Source organism: Anticarsia gemmatalis, chromosome 14 (genome assembly GCF_050436995.1).
Source record: "Anticarsia gemmatalis isolate Benzon Research Colony breed Stoneville strain chromosome 14, ilAntGemm2 primary, whole genome shotgun sequence".
Taxonomy (NCBI): Eukaryota; Metazoa; Arthropoda; class Insecta; order Lepidoptera; family Erebidae; genus Anticarsia; species Anticarsia gemmatalis.
In genome coordinates, this window is record NC_134758.1 from 6,157,733 (window position 1) to 6,175,107 (window position 17,375).

Consider the following 17,375-nt stretch of genomic DNA (forward strand, 5'->3'; position numbering starts at 1 on the left):
TTCTAACTTTTCCAAGAGACGTTCTATTCTCTCTCTGCCAGCCGCCATGGCAAAAAAAGCGTCGTTTTAAGAACTACTGAACTTATTGTTATTTTCAAACTATTTATTATGAGTGATTGCCATGGTATACAAAGTCGCTTTTCATAGTTGCCTTTGCCTGCTTCGACTGGAGCAAAAATAAAAAAATAATGTAATTGACAGTTGTTTAACTCTGACAGTTGGCTGGTTGTCAGTGTCATATCGTAGTCGTGTCAGCTGTGTAAAATGTCGGTGAAAAACTAATAAAAAATCTCTTTTCTGTGGTTTCTTTACCTTCGAATAATATAACACCCAGTTACAGAAGACACCCAGCACTCTGACTGTGCCTGATGCCTGTATATGTAGTTAAATAAATGGCAACTACGTTGTCATGAATTTAATATGAGTCCATAAAGTTTACAGATTTAGAGGTGTTGCAGATTTATCAGTGTTTTTACTATCTTGTACAAATTGTTACTCATAGTATATCTATAATTTAGTAAACATGGCAGCAAAACAAAAGAATATCTTTACTCGTAGTAAACCTTTAATGAATATTTATAGTGGCGTAGATCACGAGGGCAAAGAGGTACGAGAACGATACTATAATTTATTATTACTAACACTAGCTTGTTGTAGTGTAATTTGAAACTTATAACCATTAAGCTTACTAATATCTATCTCTTAAAATAATACCTGATCGTGATTATAAATAAATGTAAATATAATTTTTAATGCATCTGTGTTTATCTGCAGTTATCTCCACTTACCCATTTAGTACACACATATTTTATTTGTGTTAATACAGTGCTCACTGCTTGTGTCATTATACTTTCTTGTTCTCTGCTTTTATTCAGTATCTACACATAATCTTGTAGCTGTTTTGTTTAATGATAAATTATTTATTTCTACAGGTAGAAGTTCGTGAAGATGCTGAGCAATTAGTCAAATGGCATGAGATATCAGATGCGCTGGTTGCAGCTGGGTACTACAGAGCCCAGCTACAGGGGCTCTCTGCCTTTGATAAGATAGTTGGAGGCCTAACATGGTGTATAGAACTATGTGACATAGGTGTTGATATCAGTCTGTTGTTTGAAGAGAATCTCACCATAGGAAAGAAAATGTAAGTAACTGAGTTAATTATTTCTACATCTTAGATTTCTGACAATGTTGTTACAGTGCTTTTTTATTGGGTTATTTCTTTCATTTTCAGAGCTTTAACAGAAAAAATTGTAAAAGTGTTGCCATCAATGAAATGTCCGTACACAATAGAGCCCCACCAAATCCAAGGATTGGACTTCATCAACATCTATCCCTTGATTCTGTGGCTTATAAAATACTCCAGTGAGTTCAGAGAAGCCAAAGAAGATGAGTTACGCAAGTTTGCTGTCATGCAGTATGACAAGAGTCACATATTTGAATCTGACAGGGCCAACTATGTGCAGAAAGAGAAACTGTTAAGAAACTTAGCCATGGTTCAGGTTAGTACCTAAAAAACTGAATTATACTTCATGCAATGATTAACTAGTTACTGCCAGCAACCTTGTCTATTTTCCCAGAAAAAGGTATCCTTTTTGTAAAGCCAGATAATAAACTATCTGTGCACAGAATTTCATCAAATTCTGTTCAGTAGTTTTGCCATGATTGAGTAATAAATATACATCCAAACTGATGCATTACAATATTAGAAGAGATTGCCAATGTTTATTCACTGTCAGTATTTTGGAATAGTTATAGGAGAAGAAATGCTTTCATTTTAATGTCTCCCAAATTTTCAGAACTTGTATAAACCATGCAGAGTTCGCAAGAGGAAGGGTGGCCTCCCTGCCAATGAGTTGGAGCAAGTAAATGCAACACTATCTGAGTATGATCAGAGGATGTTAATGCATGTGTCTACAAGCAAATCAGATGTCAAGAATGATGATGGATTGGACTTCTTGGTAAGACTAAACCAAATGAAACACTACAAAATTTTACATTGTTTCTTATTCACATTGTATGAGATAATTCCATTTGCTTTAAATTTTATACTTGAAATTTTTGTTTCAGTATGATTATGAAAAGACTTTGGCAGATCCCTCTGAGATTACCACTGAAGTAAGTAGCACACTAGAAGCAATTGTTACAAGTATCATCATAATATCACTGTTATAATACAATAATTTACTTTTACCTTTTAGGCTAACAGATATATTAAAGATGAGAATCACAAAGAAAATAATGCAGATACCAAAATTCACTATGCAGTACTACATTCAGAGCTCACCGGTGAAGTGTCCAAAGAACTAGAGGAGAGTGAGAAGCAGAAATATTCTCTAGACGTGGACAGACTTACTAAGAGCATAGAAGCATTGGAAAAAGACATACAAGATTTCAAGGACAACCATGAAGGCAGAATGGAGAATGCCAAAACACAGTACACTGATATACTTGCAAAACTTCAAAAGATTACATTCAAATTGATGAAATCTGAAGACCATAGGTATAAGCAATTAAGCATATTATTCTATACTATCCGTAATTGCTAGTATTTTCCGTAAGTCTAGAATCAACATTTTAATTTTCATTGTTACAGTGATAAGGATGTGAAACAATTCTATAAATCATTGAAAGAGTTAGCGCGAGAAAGAAATGAACTGCTGCAAATTATACAGCGACGGGATAATGAACACGGCCATTTGGAGGAGGAACTAAGGTACACATAATAAAACATACATTTTTTTTACCTTAGAACTAAGTTCAGTATTACATATTACATAAATATATTTGTTAACAGATCTGCAAAAGACCCTGATTCTAAAGTAGAAGAGCAACCACTCACACCAGCAGAGTTAAAAGAATTTACAGAGAGAGAAGAGAAATTAAAAACGTTCATTTCAACTATGAGACTGGAGCTCGGCAAGCTGAACCGCGAGGTGTTGCGTTATTCCACTGCTATTGATGAAGTACCCGGCACTGCAGAATTGCTGCAATATGAAAAGAGATTCATAGAACTCTATAATCAAGGTAATTTGTGACTTTTGACAATAATCTTTAATGAGTCATGAACATTACTTAAAATGGCAAACTTGTGCTGTTTGTATATGTTAGATAGTTTTTACAGTGTTAAGGTTTGATATATTCTTTCATGACGAGTCAATGAAAAAGGAGTAGGATCTTGAAGAGATTGATGTGTAGCACAATTAATTAATGCATTATTTTATTGCAGTTGCATCGAAGCACAAGGAAACGAAACAGTATTACATATTTTACAATACGCTGCTAGAAGTAAAACTATATACCTCAAAAGAGTTAAGTCTGCTTAACTCAATATTGGATAATTATGATGAGTAAGTTAACATTTCTTAGTCGCATATTGTTCTTTTACCTTTCTGGGCAGCAAATTGACGAATTATAGATTAAATAGCATGTCGTAAAGTTGAAATGATCTCTGATTATATCTATCCTTTGTCAGTATTCACGACATAACTGTTCAGTCTATATCAGTTTGGCAATCTCGCACTGTTGTATACATATCTAACATCTTATTCTCGACAGTTCTTCAATGTATAATATTACTTGTGTTCTCACTATAAATAAGTATAAAAAATGGCCAGTTTTTTTCGAAAATCACAAGAGATTGAGACGAATGTGATAGGGTACAATCAAAATTTAAGAGAGGCATATTAAAATAATTTTACCTATCCTAGGTTTCATTTCTAATTATTTGCGTATGAATATCAAACTGAATCGTAACGATTGTCAAACTTTACAGGGCTATGTCATCAGTTAGAAAGCGAGAAGAGTTTATGACGCAATTCGAATCAATTGTGGACTGGGTCAACCAAACTGTTAAAAAAGTTGAAGAAAAATTTAAAAGTGAGAAGGAACAGAAAGCTGCTCTCTACAACGAATATTCGAGGCTTATGGATGTTCAGAGGCAATATGCTGCTGCCTTGAAGAAATTAGGAGAGGAACGACAGAGAATAGGAACTCAGAGTAATAGTTGACCAATTAAAGATACAAATTGAAACTTTAACACGAAGACGATCACATCGCCATTTTACTTTATATCACACGCATAGTATATCTAGTCTTCGATTAATAATTATGTACTTGTTAATTTTCTACTTTTATATCCATTCCAATTTACAGAACAAGAAACCTCCTGTACAGACTTTAAGACTGAATATAGGTTTTATATTGTTCGTAACGTATTTGTAACGCACTGTCAGTACGTATTTATAATGGATAATACAAATTATTATTTAAAAATAAATAAAACAATTATACACATAACTTTTATTTTAAACCTTGAATATTACAAAAATAGAGATTCAAAATATAATATTAAATAAATTCGCATCACTTGTACTTTAAGTACTGGAAATACAATAATTATAAAATGGACGGATTTTTTAAAGGTAAATTTTGAGAATTCATGACAATGCACCGCGTTCATTCACAACGTAGGTGCACGTTAATTGAATAGTAATGTTGCGTTCACTTCATCAAAGCGTGACCACGCTGCTGTGTGGGTGACCCTTATGGAACCCGCTGTGCGTATGACCGTGGCTATGGCTGTGACCTTGCGAACTAGGGCTGGATTTCTTATACATTGTGAATGATATCAGTTCGCGGTTAGCGTTTGTCATGGCCATCGCATGTGATACGACATCGTACCCGAATAATGCGTGCAAGCGGTTAACCACAACCAATGTAATGCCCTTTTGTGTCACTCGAACGGTCCGTTCCAGGTCTTGTGAAGATGCAATAGCTACGCTGAACGACGAGTTTATTTCCTGTAAACAATGTAGGTAGGTAAGATTGTAAATTCACACAAATAAACATGGCTATAGGGGCTAGGCACAGTGGTCTAGTTAATCGAAGATAAATCTTAGCATAACACCACACAGCATTTATCCCAGGTCATGATTTTATTTTCACCAGAAGGGGGATCTTTTAGACCAGATTTAGTATGCGGGTACGGAGTAGATAGGTACATCAGTAAAATAAGACTGTTTACGTTCTGGTTCCTCACCTTACATTATCAACATGGTAACAGTAGGAAAGTAAGTATACTTCGATAGCATAGTTAGTTAGGTAAAAACATTCAATTAGTGTGGCCGGTTGCTTTAATAACATCCGTTCTTTGTTAATTAGTAGTATAAGAAAACTAGAGGTGTTTACCCGAACTAAAGTTGCACGTTCCTCACTTTTAAGTCCATACACCGTTGCGCCTTCATCTTTAGAAAGATGAGGGGCACTAAGGCTACCCATAACCATGATATAAGGCATGTTATTTTTGTTTACAAATATGTAACACTACGATGAAGACGTTAACGTTACGTAAAAATATGAGTATAAAATAATCACCGACAAATTACGTATTTCATTTTAATTGCACAGGTAACAGAGTTAACGAAATATCAATGTAAAAATCTTTGAAAGTTAATGAACTGATGCAGGTAACCACGCGGCCGGTCAGCCTGTCGTAGCCGCGAGAACTCGTGTGTTCATGTGTGAGTCGACTCGACCAGATGATAAGCGCTACCTGCATGTGGTTTACAATGGCATTTCTATGTAGGTTGGTGTATGGATTGCTAATGACGCGCTTGTAGTTGTACGAGACGTGACGTCGAACGCTAAATGACCTTCACGGGTGCTTGCTCTGTGTAGACGCCTGCGTCCGCGCCGGTCGCTGTAGCGCGCGTTCAATCAAACATTATGAAGTTAAATACAATGTTTGCTTTTAACAAGAAAGTGTTTCAAGTTTTGTGTAAAAAAAATGTTATTTCCATTCTTGGACGGAAATAATTTCAAAAAGTTTGAGTTTGTACCGGTCTAGTTGCGTAGGCCTTTATAATGTTTTTTGTTTGGAGATCAACAAAACAACAAATGAAAATCAAACTTCAACGTCATTGTCACATTAACATTAGAAAATTGCGTAACTTATTACTTGCTAAAAACTTCTTTGAAGTGAAATATACCCACTAAAATAATATTATAATCATGAGTCATTCTATGAGCAGTCCTAGGAACATCCAATTAGGTACCAACTCTTCACTTTGTATGATTTGTACGTAGGTTATCACTAAATGGAATGGAGTTGGTGGGCAGTTTGATTATAGCTATAAACCTGAAACCAGAAATTCCTTATCTCGGACTTGCGACCCAGAATATTCCAAGACGGTAGTTATGTTAAGCAAATATAAACTGACGAAATGGGATATGGTTGCTGCGGGCACATACACATTTGTTGTCATGTTGTCGTCTATCAACTTCCTTGAATCGACATCCTTCAATCTATAAACCTTAACTGTTTGTCTTTTGTAGTTTTCGAAACCTATCAAAAAGCACGAATGGTGTTTGTGCAAACAATGGCCGAACTTGCTACTAGAGCTACTAATGTTAAATGCTTGGAAAGTGCTGGTGTACTTGGTGAGTATGATATTATCATATGACCTCACTCAGTGCTGTAGGTAACTGCTAAGTTAGGCAATAGATATTAATATAATTAAACCGCATAAACGCAATAATTGTGTTATCAAATCCGCCAGTCTTGATTTTATATAGTTACAGGTATGTAGTACCTACCTTACTCACTAGACTTATGATGATTTAAAGTCACGTGTCTAGGCAATTATGTAGTTGTAGCTTCATTATAGTTGCTGATAGGTAAGTATAGTAACTGCAAGTTGATACTATCGGATAAACCCTGGGTACGTAGTGTACATACATACCCACAATAAACCTAATGTTGGGAATCGAACCCATGCAGTGCCAACTTACCTACTTAGATTCAACTCAACTAACTAGATAAACTGCTAGGTGTCTACTGCTGTTTAACTCACTACATCAAGTTTGTTATAGATTTATTAAGGCCCTTGCTGTCTGATGCGTGCAGCACGGTTCGTCAATGTGCTGTGGTGGCTGCAGCGAGACTGGCTGAGCACGAGGAAGATGTTGCTAGACAGTTGCTCAACGGAGGAATGGTCACCATCACGTTGGAAAATCTTAATAAGTATAACGTTAGTAAGACGTGTGGCTCTACCTCTTCATTATCAACGAATTATTTATGTATTAACTCAACTTCGTAGGTATTCAGTTATTAGAGTTCTGTGCACGTTTGTTATTTAAGAAGGTCATGTTCTCAATTCAATCAATATTGTCAACAGGTGTATTATAAAAGGTCGGCACTGTATCTAATGCGAGCTGTTGCGAAGTAAGTATGCTTCCATTTAAGGACAACAACTTTTAATAATAGAGATATATGTCAAAACTGATTTACTTATGTTCTCAGACACAATGAAGAATTGGCAGCGGCCATTGTTCGTCTCGGAGCTTTAGAGCACATTGTCTCGTGTTTAGAAGATTTCGATACGCAAGTAAATATTTATAAGTTCGTTAGCTACCTATCTAATAAAATCAAGTTAATCGCAGATACCTGTTTATTATCCATGATATATTTCAGGTGAAAGAAAATGCTGCTTGGGCATTGGGATATATAGGCAAACATACTGACCAATTAGCAGGTTTGGTGGTAGATGCTGGCACACTGCCGCTGCTTGTGCTGGCATTCCAAGAACCCGAAATGAGTTTAAAACAAGTGAGCTTCAGTTTGTAATTACTATTGCAGTTTTCGGAACATTAAATAGTGGTGGTCAGGAAAAAGCTCGAAAAATTAACTCTGGTCGTTTTCAGATTTCAGCTGGAGCTTTAGTGGATCTAGCACAACATAAACCAGAGGCAGTGGTTGATGCTGGAGCAATATGTCATTTAGTACATGGATTGGAAAACCAGGACCCAAAACTTAAGGTTCTCTCTTTTTTATTACTTCACGTAGGTAGGTACCTACTTAGTTCAACGTTTATCTCTCTAGTAGGTGCTTACTTGCGATAAGAGAGTTTATTTGCAAGTAGGTAATTAATCAATTTGTTATTAAAACTGCATTCAGCGTAGCACACTATGCGCGCTGGGTGCGGTGGCAGGAGCTCGTACCGAGCTGGCCGAAGCTGTAGTGGCCGGTGGAGCACTACCTCCAGCGTTACTCCACGCTGGTCACGACGCCGCACCAGTCCGTCGAGCTGCTGCGTGTTTGCTACGGGATATTGTTAAACATTCCGTTGACGTGAGACCAGTTTACATACTTTGTAACTTTTGGTTGCCTAGAGTATAGACACTGGTAGGTATGAGTGATCCGAAGATCTCATTAATATTGATGAACCCGATATTTTGTATTGAACTTTTCGGACGTGCTTGGATTCTAATTTATGTTTCAGTTAGCTCAATTAGTAGTAAACACTGGTGGATGTGGACCTCTAGTAGAATTGCTTGCTGAATCGACTGGCGGCGCTAGAGTCCCAGCTTGCATGGCTCTTGGATTTATCGCCGGACAGTCTGATCAATTGGCTATGGCAGTCGTAGAGTCGAAGGTATAATACTCGTATTACATACAGCCATACCTACTTACGTAATATCACGACTGCTATACTGAAATGTCTGTAATGTAATAATGCATAATGTACGTAAATCTCGATTGCAGGCTATTCCAGCATTAGTAAATATACTACAAAATACAGAGGCGGAAGATGCGGAACTATGCGCGTCCGCATGGACTCTTGGACACATCGCAAAACATTCCCCGCAACACAGCTTAGCTGTAGCTGTTGCTAATGCTCTCCCTAGACTGTTACAGGTAAATTGAACTAATGTGCACTAATAGCTTTTACTTTAAAGACTTATTATACTTTAAAATAAAACTTGGTTCAACAGCAATTTTAGTTAACTGGTAAGTTATTTAATAGACTTTAGAATTGAAAATTTGCCAATCTTACTGTAAACAAAATGACTAACTATAAATGATAATTATTAAATATTATATGATTACTATTTCAGTTGTACACCAACCCCAAGTCATCGGGTGAAGTGAGAGCTAGAACATCTTGTGCTTTGAAGCAGTCCCTGCAGTGCTGTCTCCATCGTCCTGCACTTGAACCTCTGTTGCATTCTGCACCGGCTTGTATACTCAAATATGTTCTAGCTCAATATGCAAAGGTAAGTCAAGTTAAATAACAAAACATTTGTTGAAAACATTTAGTTTTAATGTAACATTAAATCACAGTAGTTTTAAACATCAAAAATATTACTTTTGATGGTTGGTGTAATGTTAGTTTCTGGGCTAAAGGACAATACTCTTTCACAATCTTTAAAATACTCTAATTACTAGACTTAGCTTCAAGTTAATTATTAATATAATAAACTGCTACTTTCAATAAACTGGTCCATCATCAAGATTGTCATCTTCTTCATCATAATCCTCACCATTATCAAAGTAATTGTTAGCATAATCTGTACCATCATCCATCTCAAACTCTTCCTCATGTTCATCTTCAATTTCTTCATCATCATTATCCTCTTGGTTCTTAACCGGCTCTTCATTATCATTTGTTTCAACATTTTCACCAGTTTCTTGAGTTTCTTTTTTCTCTAGAGTTTGTAATCTTTTAGCAATTGCGGTTGGGTCATCCAGTTTTCGTTTACGAGTAGTTACACGAGCCCTACTTGCTTGAGGTCTTAGCTCTCCCGGCATATTCGCCCAAACACAGTCCAAAACCTTGCCTTGTTTTGCATCAAGAGCGAGCATTTTGTACTTATCAGAATATCGTTCTATGCCATCACTTTGTGTTTTTTGTTTGACGTATGCAGGTGATTCGTGTAAAAATTCTATGAATTGATCTTTTACGATCAACATGTAGTCGGTAGCAGCGTCGCAGGTCAGAGGTAGCGGTTTTGCTTCAAGTTTGGGAAATAGAGGAGGCGGTGCGACAACCTGTGCATTATTTTCCCCTCTACCTATTCCTAACGATTGAAGTTGATCATGAGTTAAGGACAAGCCGCTTCCACGGCCTCTACCTCTACCAGACATTTTTAATTAACTAAATATACTATTTTTTTCGGACAGGCTGTTCAACAACATGTTAATTTGACATTTATTTGTTATGACATATCAGACGACAGACAACATGTCAACAATGACAACGTTTAGAATTTTGAGGTTATGATTTTAGAGATGCTACTACAAGAATCGTACTATTTATCATCCATTAACTATTTTAGATTCTTCCAAACGATGCTCGAGCTCGAAGGCTATTTGTAACTACGGGTGCGTTAAAAAGAGTTCAAGAAATTGATTCCGTACCTGGGTCTTCACTAAAGGAATATATTAATATTATAAATAGTTGCTTCCCAGACGAAATAGTCAGGTATGACTCTTTATTTCTTTCTCTCTATAGTTTTTTTAAATTTAACTATTTACACGTAACTAATCGTAATTTAATTTTATTAGATATTATACACCGGGCTATTCAGACTCCTTGCTTGACAGAGTGGAAGCATATACTCCTCAGGTAAATAACAACGAATTGTTTGTTTTTTAAGTAAAAAGCTGGCCTTTTTCATTTGAATTTCAGTTAGTTCACCCGCAATAATTATGCAGCAATTATAGTATTTTTTGGTGTTTTCCAGGTACCTGAACTTTTTACTGACAGGGTACCTAGTGACTGCCAGAGTGAACTAACTATAGAAAATGGAAAATGAGTTTTGAATGTTTTATTTATTAAATGTTTTCAATAAAGTTATGGTTTAAACTTTATTCAAAGTCCACACCAATTTTTGCACTTGAATGGTTCTTCCACCAATATTAGTTTTTTCCATCGCCATCGACTGACTTGCAACCCTGTAACTATAATATTAAAATTATTATAATGGGTTCTGAAATCCTTGAGCCAAGGTGTACAAACTAAGTTTATATGTATCAATACTCTAACTTTTCCTATTTTTTTAGTAAGGAAGACTTACGCAAATTGGTCTCTTGCTAAAATATTTAAGACTTGAATCCCGGGGGTGTCAACCTCATAAAAATGATTTTGTTTAGTGTACATCACATTCAGGCTCATAAATTCTTTTTCAAGTAATTCCCATTCATCTGAATGTAAGCCCTGTAAAAAAAAAAAAATAATATGCTATGCAATCAATAACACAGTTGTAGGCAAGGTTTTTTTCCACTTGTTATAATTTTGGCTTACAACTGATGGCTATTTCGGAGATTAGTTATACATATTTTATAACAAACACCATAAGACATAGGTACCTGGATTTTGCAGGACGTGAAGCTAGTATTTTCCATTTCTGTCAGGAGTATGTAATACATCTTTGGCGATTTTTTTAAATCAGTCTTACAACGTGTGAACAATAATAGAATATTTAGTTTTCTGCCATTTATATACTATTTTACTATCAACTTCCTACAGGATGTGGTTACAAAATATTATAATAGATGCATTTATCAGGCTGAGACATACTGGACGTCGCGTCGTAAATTTTTTTGTCGTCGAATAACGAATCAAGCAAGCTCTTATGAACTAAATTAATATTAATGTAATCCAACATTCAACTTTTAAGACAAAAACTTCAGCGATGTCTGGTCCAGTCGTCCTGTGACCAGTCTAGTCCAGTCGTCCTGTGACCAGTCTAGGCACATAATAAAATATATGTATTGCCGTTAGTAGGTTCACGTGGCGCCCTCCTTTTATAATACAATGTCAGCAGAAATTTTTTGAAGATATAGGGGCATAATGCCCCTATATATTTGTGGTGGAATTATCTATTTAAATGGTAAATAATAAATTAGTTGATAACGCACTCGTGAACCTTTAGACCCTTGCCCAGCAGTGGGACATGAATGGGTTTAAATAAAATATGTGAGTTCACACCCTTATTACGTTAGAACCATATTAGAAATAGGTACCTACTGTGATATTATACACTACACTGCTGGTTTAGAAACTACCCTGACCGAGTTATTTATTTTTCAAGTCCCTGATCTAGTTAACCATGAAATAACCGCATAGCAAGGCTAGTCTAAAATTGTTTGTAATAATTTAATATATGGCAATATTCCACCTTAATATGTTCAGCAGTTTAGACACTAGTATGTAACAGACAAGCTGGCATAAAATGTTGTGTAACTAAATTGACCACCTTTACTAGTTTCGATTTAGAAGGTTATCAAGGGAAAAGAATACAACGAGAATTAAAAGTAAATGCTTTATTTTTAATAACTTTCTTTGAATAACAGTTTTATTTTAAAATTAGCATAGGGTTACACTAAGGATCGGCAACAATACCTGTAATGAAAAATAGAATATCATTAGCAATTTCAAATTGGAAATACTATTTCGAACAGAATAGATTAAATATCAGATTAAATGTATCTTCAAAAAAATTCTAGATATATGCTTGTCTAAAATTATTCATCATGTTAAAAACGGAAATGAAAGAATTTAATAGATTGTATACATACCACTTAATATTATTTTCTAGTGAAAAAAGATCTTATGACATGCCAATGTAGCACGAAGTTTCAAGTTCTGCAACAAATAAAACGAGTGTTAAAAAAATCCAGAAGATAAGTTATGGTATTTGTATAACAGGTTGATGTTCAGATGTTACCATACCATATTCTTCCCCACGATTTAGTGAGACAGGGATAACTAAGATATTCATCATTTAAGTAATCAAGTAGTAATTCAGACTATTTTATATGTAAACGACAGTATGATGGCTGATTTACCAGTAAATGGGGAACAGAGCATATTTATACAAGACAACTGAAGAAGGAAAAGCTAGTTACCTTATTTAATTGTTGCAGTAGAAAATATTTAGCTTCAATAGATACGCGTATATCTGAAAGGAATAGAGGCCGATAAATATCAAGGAATGCACTGCTAAAACATTTGAAAATTAACTTTTTGTAGTTTCAGATGTTACCATACCATATTTTTCCCCACGATTTAGTGAGACAGGGATAACTAAGATATTCATCATTTAAAACTATACTGACTATAAAAGTAGTTCTTGTATGAAAACTTACCATTTTCTTTCGATTTGGTCCATTTTGAGATAAGCAGATGTGCCCGTCATAGCCATCTGTTAAAAAAAATACTATTTTTAATGGAAAGTTAACTTATGAAAGAAAACATGTTTTGTTTTATATTATTTTCAGATGTTACCATACCATAATTTTCCCCACGATTTAGTGAGACAGGGATAACTAAGATATTCATCATTTTGAGACTAACAGACATTATATAAGTAAAACAATAATGATGCTTACCTCTATTTTTGAATTCTTTATAGATCTTGCTGTATTGTACCATTAAAACACACTGCGTTTTTGTTTCCTGCAAAAGAGTGATGATTGAATAAGTAGCTATTTCAATTTCGTAAAAAAATTAAAATATCTGAAGCTTTTATCAGTTAAAAAATTTCATCAAAAGTATATGATATATGCTTGTATAAAAAACATCATTTAAAAAAATACATAACTCAAAATCAAGACCAAGTTAAGACAGATAGTACCTACATCTAAGTTATTATATTAAATTTTGTTCTGTTGATCAGTCTAATATTATATCTAAAGTTTAAAAAAAGATCTGTAACATGTTACATACCTGTATAAATCTGTAACTTCTCATAGTTAGTATGTGCAGCAGTTGGCTTTAAAATCTGGAAAGAACAAAAAATGCTCAGTACGAAAATTACTATTTTAACAAGACTATTTATTTGATATAAATTGTATCAGGAAATCAATCAACACATTTGTTCAGACTGGGGCGATATAAGAATCATCATATAAAATTGGGCAAATAATATAAAATTTTGAAAAGTATCCTATTGATGTAAGATTATAGTGGCAAAGAAAGTTCATAAAATAGAGCTGCTATTTATAAAAATAAAATTTGCTTACCAAGTATGTCTCTCCATGACATTTAATCAGATCTTGTTTAGTTAGTGATGTAGTTGTTACCTATAAAAATAAACATAAAATTAGTTTTGTTGATCAGTTGATAAATCTAAGCAAAAGATGTAAGGAATTATTTGGTCAGAATTTATCAATCATCAGGAGTCAGATAGGGGCGATACTTTACGTCATCATTTCAAAATTAATCAACAAAAAATACAGCAAAAACTTACACCTATATTAATCAATAGGGTTAAATTTACTTGAAATAAAATTCAGATTCAAACAAATGACAACAAGTTTACTGCAACAAAATATAGTTTTATTTAACTTACCATATTATTGTATCAAGTAAGCTTGAAGGCATGGTCACAATTTTAACACATGGAATACCTGTAACAATGACACAAAAAACATTAATATTTTGAATTTTGTGGGTCAAGAAAAAATATAATGTTCGAATTTGGATCAGAGACTATCAATCATCAGAATTCAGATAGGGGCGATACTATACGTCATCATTAGAAAACTTTATTTAAATACCATAAATTTATAAGACAATAAGACTTTTCCAACTCAAATTGGTTCTTCAACATAAAAAATACATACCGTAACTTTAAGCATTGATGAAATCCCTTAGGTCATTTTGTATGAAATGTTTGCACAATCTGCAAAGAACAGAAAATATTAGCAACCAGAAAAAAATACATGGAAAATTGCTAATTTGTTAAAATTTGTTCAGAAACTATCAATCATCCGAATTCAGACAGGGGCGATACTTTATGACATCATTAAGAATAAAAATTCCATTAAATTTAAACCAAAAATATTAAATTAATTTAATTGCACACATACCTTTATAAATATTATGAACCTTTTCTTCTTATCCCATCATTATGTCCACATGTTAGCAGTGGTAAGTTAATCCTGAAATAAGAACATCTATTAAAAACTGTACCAATGAAGCTCAGTCATAAAATTTTCTACAAGATAGTCAGGGAAGATCAATCATCAATGTCAGCTAGGGGCGATACATAAAGTCATCACTTTAAAACTATTAAAAGGGAGTAGTCAAATACGAAGTATCTAGTTAAGTATCTTACCTCACACTTTGTATGCAGCATTCATATCTGTTCTCTTCTTTCTGGCCATCTGTCCAAAGAGAAAACTTGGTATAAATGAATTGAATCAATGTATAGTTAAATGGAATCATTTCAGAAGTGTTTTGTCACACTCAACCCTTGGACATGCAACTATAACAATTGCATGTCTTACACAGAGTGTGATAATGTTCCTAGCCAGAGTCACACGTGCATAAAGGGTCCATGCACACATCGGCTTTGGTAGGGTCAAATTTATTTGTAACAGACAAGCAGTAACAATGATTTAAAAATAATATAAGGCCTGTTGTATCGTAAGATGTGTGAAATACACCCATTTAGTGCATTAGTCCATGGGTGGTGATATGATAGAGATATAGAATACTAGGCACATCATTGGGCTTCTTAAGTTTGATAACAGTTTGTTTAGCCCAGGAATTGAACTCAAGATCTTCAGTTGACTGCCTCAACAGATGTAGTAATTTAATTCTGTATTATTAAAATGTAAAATTTTTAAACTGTATAATGCTTATAGACGACTCACCTTTTGTTTTTCTCCCATGTATTTCTTCATGACAGTATAGATTAGCACATCAGTTGATTTTATCTGCAAACAAAAGTAAAGTTCTATAGAACACATTTATCTTCAAATTTGTGTAAAGGTGTAGATAATAGAATGTTTGTCACACTCAACCCTTGGACATGAAACTATAACAATTGCATGTCTTACACAGAGTGTGATAATGTTCCTAGCCAGAGTCACACGTGCATAAAGGGTCCATGCACACATCGGCTTTGGTAGGGTCTTAAGCAGTCTTAAGTACACATCCAGTCGAAAAATAATCCATTTAAATATACAGAAATTATAAGCACACAAAGGTTTTCCCTTTAATATACTTACATTGTCGATCTGGACCCGCATAATGGTAATCAACAATGGGTGGACATGAACCTGCAATAAATTGAAATACTTAGTATTCATGTCTTTCAGGTGAAAATATATGTAAAATATTTAGTGATTATTCAGTTAGGTGGTAAGTTTGAAATCATGTGTTTCATACGAACGAGACTATAAAATTTAAATTCATCATTTAACTTGCATGCAACTGATTAAAACTTTTTGAGGTTATGATTACAAACACTTACATTTCCTTATTCCATGTGGTCATGTGGCTCCCTGAATCATTCACAACATATAGATTCCCCATATTCTGTAAACAAAAAAATAACTCATCTCAGGTTTGTACATCATAATGAAATATAAACAATAACTTATCATTAAGTTATTCAGCAATGTGGTGAATTTGAAATCATTAATGTTCATACGAACGAGACTATAAAAATTTAAATTCATCATAATAGTAGTAAAATAAGTATTGCAGCACTATAATATAGACTACAATTAAAACTAACCTCTTTAATCAGGTTACTGGTGACCGCAGCTGAAACAGAAAACAGTTTGAGTAAGGAAAAAACACCACATGTTCTACAATATCAACTAAACTCACCTATTGCACTGTCAAAGGACAATTAATTATGAGAAACAATAACACAAGAAAGTTAGCTTAAAGTAATTCTTTATTATCTGTCCCTGGATATTCACTTAAACTTCAACAAAGAATTACTTCTTCGCCGGTTTCTTGGCGCTGGGCTTCTTGGTGCGCACCTTCCTGGCGGCCGCCTTGGGCACGAGCTTCTTGCCGAATGTGCCGGCGCGCGCTGCCTTCACCTTCAAGCTCTTGAACACCGCTGTCCTCGCGCGATTCCTCTTGACTCGGGCAGATGTCAGTTTGAAGCGGTCGTAGTCGGTCATCTGAGCACGCTTTTCTTTGTTGGCCAGCTTCTGAGACCACTGGCTGTCAGTCCACTTTTCGCTCAATTTAGCATCAGTCCATGCTTTCCTGACAACGCGTGTGGGCGCTGTGAATGGGTAGTTCAGGCGGAACTTGGTCAGATGCAACTGGTTAAGGCGGATCTGTTGACGTGAAACGCCGCTGCAAGGTCCATCGACGAGAGCGCGGGTTTGGTCAATAACATCAACCACGCTCACCAACTTCCCCTTCAGGGGTCCTTCAGCTACCAGGGCAACACGCCCTGGTTCCACAAACCGCGCGAAAGGCATGACGTCCTGCAAACACACGAATGCATGTTATTGAAAGATCTTGACATGAATTCACTACACGAGATTGCCGACACTTAGTTCACTTTAGACTTTATAGCAACTATCAACAGAAATATTCTGCTATACACAATAAACACATAGCAGCCGACTTTTGTGACAGATTTATACTAACGGATGGGCAGAATTCACATAGATTACAACGGATAAAATTATTCTAACCTTACAACGTCTTTACACAAACAACGAATTCACGAAAAGAATTTCCGGCCTTGGTTGTCGTGTCAAGTTGACACTATACTCTACAATGTTACCATGTAAAAAAATTATACATTCTCGTATTGTCTATGGTGGG

At 34.9% G+C, this 17,375-nt stretch overlaps 5 protein-coding genes and 1 long non-coding RNA gene across 8 annotated transcripts; 2 read left to right on the plus strand and 4 right to left on the minus strand.

Annotated features, from left to right (window-relative positions):
- The first annotated feature begins 219 nt into the window (after positions 1 to 219).
- fidipidine (coiled-coil domain-containing protein 93) lies at positions 220 to 4,283 on the plus strand. Its single transcript, XM_076122517.1, has 10 exons — positions 220 to 607; positions 933 to 1,141; positions 1,232 to 1,499; positions 1,797 to 1,958; positions 2,068 to 2,115; positions 2,199 to 2,500; positions 2,594 to 2,713; positions 2,795 to 3,024; positions 3,227 to 3,347; positions 3,773 to 4,283. Exons 1-10 carry the CDS (start codon positions 524 to 526, stop codon positions 4,005 to 4,007), a joined length of 1,779 nt encoding a protein of 592 aa, XP_075978632.1. The 5' UTR covers positions 220 to 523; the 3' UTR covers positions 4,008 to 4,283.
- A 1-nt stretch (position 4,284) lies between these two features.
- On the minus strand, positions 4,285 to 5,524 carry LOC142978191 (uncharacterized). Its single transcript, XM_076122522.1, has 2 exons — positions 5,188 to 5,524; positions 4,285 to 4,799 (listed from the first exon to the last, which is right to left on the minus strand). Exons 1-2 carry the CDS (start codon positions 5,293 to 5,295, stop codon positions 4,509 to 4,511), a joined length of 399 nt encoding a protein of 132 aa, XP_075978637.1. The 5' UTR covers positions 5,296 to 5,524; the 3' UTR covers positions 4,285 to 4,508.
- Positions 5,525 to 5,676: 152 nt separating this feature from the next.
- LOC142978189 (uncharacterized) lies at positions 5,677 to 10,713 on the plus strand. 2 transcript variants are annotated; one of them, XM_076122518.1, is made up of 14 exons: positions 5,677 to 6,049; positions 6,334 to 6,438; positions 6,871 to 7,028; positions 7,176 to 7,222; positions 7,301 to 7,385; positions 7,472 to 7,606; positions 7,702 to 7,815; positions 7,955 to 8,128; positions 8,280 to 8,432; positions 8,543 to 8,695; positions 8,896 to 9,054; positions 10,117 to 10,262; positions 10,346 to 10,406; positions 10,525 to 10,713. In XM_076122518.1, the coding sequence occupies exons 1-14, from the start codon at positions 6,010 to 6,012 to the stop codon at positions 10,594 to 10,596; spliced, it is 1,602 nt and encodes a 533-aa protein (XP_075978633.1). In that variant the 5' UTR covers positions 5,677 to 6,009; the 3' UTR covers positions 10,597 to 10,713. The 2 variants fall into 2 exon arrangements, with proteins under 2 accessions (XP_075978633.1, XP_075978634.1); XM_076122519.1 differs by lacking the exon at positions 5,677 to 6,049 and adding an exon at positions 6,071 to 6,189.
- Positions 9,077 to 10,046, minus strand: Polr3G (RNA polymerase III subunit G). Its single transcript, XM_076122520.1, has one exon. It carries the CDS (start codon positions 9,923 to 9,925, stop codon positions 9,269 to 9,271), a length of 657 nt encoding a protein of 218 aa, XP_075978635.1. The 5' UTR covers positions 9,926 to 10,046; the 3' UTR covers positions 9,077 to 9,268.
- On the minus strand, positions 10,602 to 11,254 carry LOC142978192 (uncharacterized). Its single transcript, XR_012959746.1, has 3 exons — positions 11,150 to 11,254; positions 10,858 to 10,997; positions 10,602 to 10,741 (listed from the first exon to the last, which is right to left on the minus strand). It is a non-coding gene; the product is annotated as an uncharacterized LOC142978192 (long non-coding RNA).
- Positions 11,255 to 16,461: 5,207 nt separating this feature from the next.
- On the minus strand, positions 16,462 to 17,349 carry RpL14 (ribosomal protein L14). 2 transcript variants are annotated; one of them, XM_076122575.1, is made up of 2 exons: positions 17,243 to 17,349; positions 16,462 to 17,029 (listed from the first exon to the last, which is right to left on the minus strand). In XM_076122575.1, the coding sequence occupies exon 2, from the start codon at positions 17,021 to 17,023 to the stop codon at positions 16,523 to 16,525; it is 501 nt and encodes a 166-aa protein (XP_075978690.1). In that variant the 5' UTR covers positions 17,024 to 17,029; positions 17,243 to 17,349; the 3' UTR covers positions 16,462 to 16,522. The 2 variants fall into 2 exon arrangements, with proteins under 2 accessions (XP_075978690.1, XP_075978691.1); XM_076122576.1 differs by lacking the exon at positions 17,243 to 17,349 and adding an exon at positions 17,196 to 17,219.
- Between the last annotated feature and the right edge of the window lie 26 nt (positions 17,350 to 17,375).